General features: G+C 42.4%; 1 protein-coding gene across 1 annotated transcript in view; it reads left to right on the forward strand.

Moving 5' to 3' along the window:
• WDPCP (WD repeat containing planar cell polarity effector) overlaps nucleotides 1–5,536 on the forward strand; it is a 249,435-nt gene that overhangs the window by 22,375 nt on the left and 221,524 nt on the right. Inside the window, exons 3-4 of the mRNA XM_018555708.1 lie at nucleotides 25–69; nucleotides 4,703–4,753. Coding sequence (XP_018411210.1) covers nucleotides 25–69; nucleotides 4,703–4,753 — 96 coding nt within the window. The remainder of the gene's footprint in view (nucleotides 1–24; nucleotides 70–4,702; nucleotides 4,754–5,536) is intronic.

Here is a 5,536-nt window from a genome sequence, read left to right on the forward strand (position 1 = left end):
AATTGCCCTCTCTCCCTACACTAGATGAAGATCTTGGAGTGCATCATTACCATGAAAAGAAGGAATCAGGTAATGTCAATATTTGTTACTATTGTGTATTACTTTACCAACTGTGTGTCGCTTATAAACAGGTAGAGTAGAACTAATGTATCTAAATATTTGTTATTGTATAAACCCTCAAAGCAACAATTAATCCCAATGTTTAATTTAGTGACTAGCTTCGGCCAGGGAGTGTGTTCACTGTGTACAGCACTTCACTTTGTACATGGTGCTTGGAAACACAAGGTCCCTAACTGCTTGGCTAGAAGGCTGGCAGGAAGAGAAAGCTGGCCACAGTTGGCAGTTTCACTGTTGCTGTTTGTGTGATTTAGAGCTAGTTGCGCAATGTTGATGAGGTGCCAGCTCTCCGTCCACAATTCATTCATACCGAAGTTTCCATCCCCGGGTTTAAAATGAATGTTTTTTTAGTTCACCACTAGAGGGCATTGCACACTCAGGAGTGTGATCCGGTCTTGGCCTCATACATCTGTAGCTGATATCTGAAATAGGCATTTCAGAAGTAAATGATCAATTTTCTTTATCTGATTAATTGGCTTAATCCTAGAAGTTTCGCAAAGGGCCAAGAGGTCCCTACGGCTAACGTTGCTCCTTGTTCCAGGCCAAAGCTGAGCAGAAAGGTTTGTGTGGGCATCCCTTGTCCTGTGTGCAACCACTAAGGTCTTGATGACAGACCGGCTCTGGATTCAGTTGCAGATCATTTTCTTATGTGATGAGATTGGAAACTTGGAATCCCAGTCCTCCTGCTGGGAAACTTGAACTCTTGTGTCTTCACAATTTATTCAGAAGTCACTCACTAGATCCTCATCTCGGAGCTCTGCTTTTTTGCAGATATAGTTCTTCACTGACATGCAGCACAGCTAAAAGGGATGTCCAAATAAATATAAAAAACATCCTTTAATTCAGCTATGTACTTGTTAAAAAAAATCATAAAATGTATTTTGTAATCCCACTGGTGTGTTAGTACCTCAGATGCCTCATTCTATTTAACACTGTGAACATGCTTATCGGTGGGGAGAGCACAGATGTGACCTCAGTAGTGTGCTGCTGCATCGTCATTGGCTTATCAGCAGACTGGGGGCGGGGAGATGACACCACTGTGTTCTTATACTCAAAAGACATGAGTGGTGTCGCTCTCCAAGCCGTCCAGTATGTTACATTAATAAACTACAAATAAAAACACTTCAACAGAACACATGTTGGTAAGACAACTTACATGATTGTGACTGTGTCCCCTGTGCTGTACTGGCCATTGAGGCCACCAATCACCTTAAAGGTTCAATAGAGTATCATGAGAGGCAAGAAGAAGTAGTAGGCATTGCCTAAACTTTAGTTGACATTTTAATATATTATCTGACTTTATCTCTGAATCTAGTGTAAATTTTGATATTAAAGGAGAACTATGGGGTCAGTGTTTTCCCCCATAGTTCTCCTTAGGGTAACGGGAGGACACAAACTAGCGTCCTCCCGTTACCCTAAGCTCAGTATACAGCGAGCTACAGCTCGCGGTATACTGAGGCGCCGCAGCCGGAGCGAATCCCGACCTGGACATCGGGATCCGCCCAGCTGCGTGAGTGACAGCTGGCTCTGCCTATCTAGAGCCAGCTGTACCCGCCCCCTCCCCCGTCCATTCTGCCAGTCAGCGCTGGCGGAGAGGGGAATCCAGCCCCTCCCCCTGTCACGGCAGAGAGCCGTGACAGGATCAAGAGGTGAGCGAACCCGGTATGTGTTCGCTCACCTCCCGATCTACTGAGCCGACCTGTGACAGTCTCATTGTCACAGGTCGGCTAGAACTATGAGGTGAGTGGAAATCACTCATCTCATAGTTCTCCTTTAAATTTCAATCAAGGTAATTTCAATTTGTGTATTTTTTCATCATTTGCTCAATCTGAATCGCCCATAGTTTTGAGATTCACACAGCTCTGCCACATAACACAACCATCTCTTCCTCATCTCTCTGCCACTCTGTTCTCTCCTGCTATCAGCATTCTCCTTGTTAGCATATGAACACTACAGCATAACTGGTTGGCACCTTGTGCTGCTTCTCTTTCCCCCAGTCTGAGCTCTGCTGTACCCAGTACTGCAAGAGTCTGATACCAAACTAGATTCAGGTACTTTGACTGGGTGCAATAATAAAATACATTTAATGATGTATTAATTTAATACACAGCTGCACTGATTTGTGTTCCTAAAGTAGTATTAAACTCTCAAACTTTGTTCAATAATGAATCCCGATCAAACAATTATACATTGCCCAGCTAAGTATTTCTTTATATTTTTGCACAAGCATCTACAGTCGTCATGTTTCCAAACAGCTCCAACTCTCTCAGCTCGGCTTCCCAGAACTTCCTGTCCAGTACAAGATAACACGGGACAGAGCAGTCTCCTGCAACGGTCCCTCTACTAGCATGGAGAGGCAGGAAGACAGGAAAAAGGAGAAGGGAACTGGATAGCATGGCACTGACGTACACTACCTTGCTGTGCCTGTGTGTTTATGGAGGCACACAGGGTGACTCCATAGGTCCCTGCAAGGCAAATGAGCCATCCCCGTGCCAGTACTCGGGGACCAGTTAGTTCTGCAGGAAACTTTTAAACATGAAGTAGCAGCATCCATTGTAAGGGATTTCATCAGCATTTGAAATAGCTTAAAAACTTTTTGACTTTTATATAATTTTAACATCTGCCTGAAGATCAGCTCTAAGCCGATCACATTTACATAGATATTATCATGTGTACGTCCTTGGCTTGGCACATAAAGCAAGGAAGCAAAATAATATAATTTCTGTGTTTGGAAAACAAAACGCTTTTATTAGGTTTCCTAAAGCTTAATACTGTACATACAACTCGGAGATGGTTATGCTGGAACATTATATTAACATATATAATAAATGAATTTCTATATAGTATTTATTCCCTATAACATTCTCTTTTAATGTATCCAGTATTCCCAAAGATAAATGCTCAAAACAAGGGCAGAACTATAATATGAGTCAGATGCTGCAGCTACTATGAGGTCTAGGAGTACAGAGGTGGTGGGATTGTTTTCACACTGATTTATCCACGCAACGTTTGCCAGATAATTTGGATAAAGCTAAAGTGGAACTTCGGAAAGAAAGGGGGATACACTCTAGCAAGATGCGTATTCATTTAGCTCTCTTAAAGCTAAAATTAAATCCAGTCAGTGAGCTACTAATGCTTTCCAGTAAGCTCAGCAACTGTGCTAAAGTCAGCTAGTTCACTCAGTTTACCTAAAGGCTGTTATAAACAAATATAGGGGTCTATTCACGAAGCTGCCGAAGGATCTGGCCGTAGCTTGGGCCGATCCTTCGGCTAGCTTCGGCCCCAGGACCCCTTCGGTTCAGTAGAACCGAGGGGGTGCTATACGGGCTATTCACAGATAACAGCCATGTTTATTCTTACTTGGTGTTCTTTTTGTTTTGGGATCCTCTATCCTTACCAAATCCTTCTTTTAGATATGTGCAGTAATCCAGTATAAAACAATTCTTGCCTTTTGTGCAGGATTCCAAAATAAAGACTGGTAACTACTGCTATCTCTCCTTGTGCAGGGTGTTTGGCCTTCTATCCTCTCCCCCTAGTTTTCTGCAGACAGCCTGTAGTAGTTGTACTTGCTGGGCCCCTCCCACAGCTCTGCTTTCTGCACAGGCTACGTGTGGTACAATGATGATATTGGCACTACTTTTCCAAGGTACTATCTGGGGTTGCAAAGGCATTTTGTGCACACAAAGTAGATCTATATCCTTTATGGCTATCATGGATATTTTTAAATAAAGGTTTTTGTGCCCGAAGTTCATCCGGCAATCATCTCCAGAATGAACACACTTTGCTCCAGAGATAGTCTGTAGGAGGGTATTCGGAGTGTAAAGGGAGCTTTCTGAAAACTTTCACATCCCTCATCGCCTGTCTTTCCTGCATCACCAATCTCATTCCAAAAACCTTTTATAGCTGTAAAATGCAAGCTGTGTGTGAGAGGTAGCATGTAAAGTGTTCCAACATTTCCTGTAGATGTGTTCCAGGATCACTGTCACTATGTTACAGACAAATGCGGTGGGGTGGGTTGCACTTCAGCAGTGTGGAGATGTAAAATTGAACAGCAGGTAGGCGTTGCTCCTAGTAGGCATAGCACTACATAGCAATGTCTTTTCGAATTTGTTTGAAATGCAGCTGTAAATATATTTAAAGCAGAATAGTGGAAGCATACAATACTCCCAATTATTGCAACAATGATTTATTTAATAATCCTTAAATGTATTTTTAAATAGTACAATTTGCCTACAGTAAGACCCGGTAAGGCATATTTTCTTGTGCAACGCTGGCATCAAAACATGTTTCAGGCATTGGGAGGTGGAGAGGAAGGTATTTGGCAGCTTACCCAAGGAGGGCCTCTCCAGCATAGATGTGGATATGACATTGTTGAATGCTGTCATGATGACCGACCTCCATGGCAGTAAGCAAAATCTGAACATTTCCCTTTGGGCTGCATGTACTCTTCAAATGTCTTTTCAGACATAAGTGAACATTTCTAATGTTAATGATATAATTGTATTTTCTTACATTTCATTATAACATTTATCAGATCTGTCCGTCCCATTTGCATCAGTGACTCTATTGTCTTGTTTCCTTCTAGCTCCATATCCAGAATATGGATTCCTGGAGGAGAGGCAGCAACTTGCTGAATGTAAGAATGGCTACAGAACATGCTCACTTAGCAGTCTGAGTGTTAGAGGGGACATTGATTTCTATCTATATCTGATTGTTGGGGGATCTACTCTCCTTTGTTGTTCCTCGTTAACTGATTGGTAAAGGTAATACCAGGTTTATATTCATTTATGTATTGCACATTGTGTCTGCTGTACTGATTGGGAATACGATAAAGAAGGTTTACTGCACTCCTTACCGGAAAACCCCGTATGTGGGGAAGGGTGCTTGGAATGAATGCGGATGGTGCCGCAAGTTGCAAATGGTAAAGGAGAAATGTCACCAGCACACCATACTCCTTCAAGGATAATCAATCATGGATTTATTGAAAACTCATGTCAAATACACAAGCGCTTTCGGGATCATACAGGGTCCCTTCATCATCACTGCTATGCCTCATGAAGGGTCCCTGTGTGGTCCCGAAAGCGCTAGTGTATTTGACATGAGTTTTCAATAAATCCACGATTGATTATCCTTTAAGGTAGGGATGTCCCGATGCCACTTTTTCAGGCCCAAGTACAAGTACAAGTACATCCCCTCATGTACAGGAGTCTGGTGTGCTGGTGTCATTTCTTCTTTACCTGCTGCTCTGATTGAACACAGTGAACTGCAACAAGTCACATTCAACTCTGCACTGCCTATAAGGGGTGATTTACTAAATGCAAATGGGCTGTTCACTTTGCATGGGAATTTTCCATTAGTTTAGTGAATGAGGTAAAGCTCTGCTAACTTTCATCATTCAATTCAATACAGTAATTTTATA

The sequence above is a fragment of the Nanorana parkeri genome, unplaced genomic scaffold (assembly GCF_000935625.1).
Source record: "Nanorana parkeri isolate BGI_ZX_2015 unplaced genomic scaffold, ASM93562v1 scaffold11, whole genome shotgun sequence".
Classification (NCBI taxonomy): Eukaryota; Metazoa; Chordata; class Amphibia; order Anura; family Dicroglossidae; genus Nanorana; species Nanorana parkeri.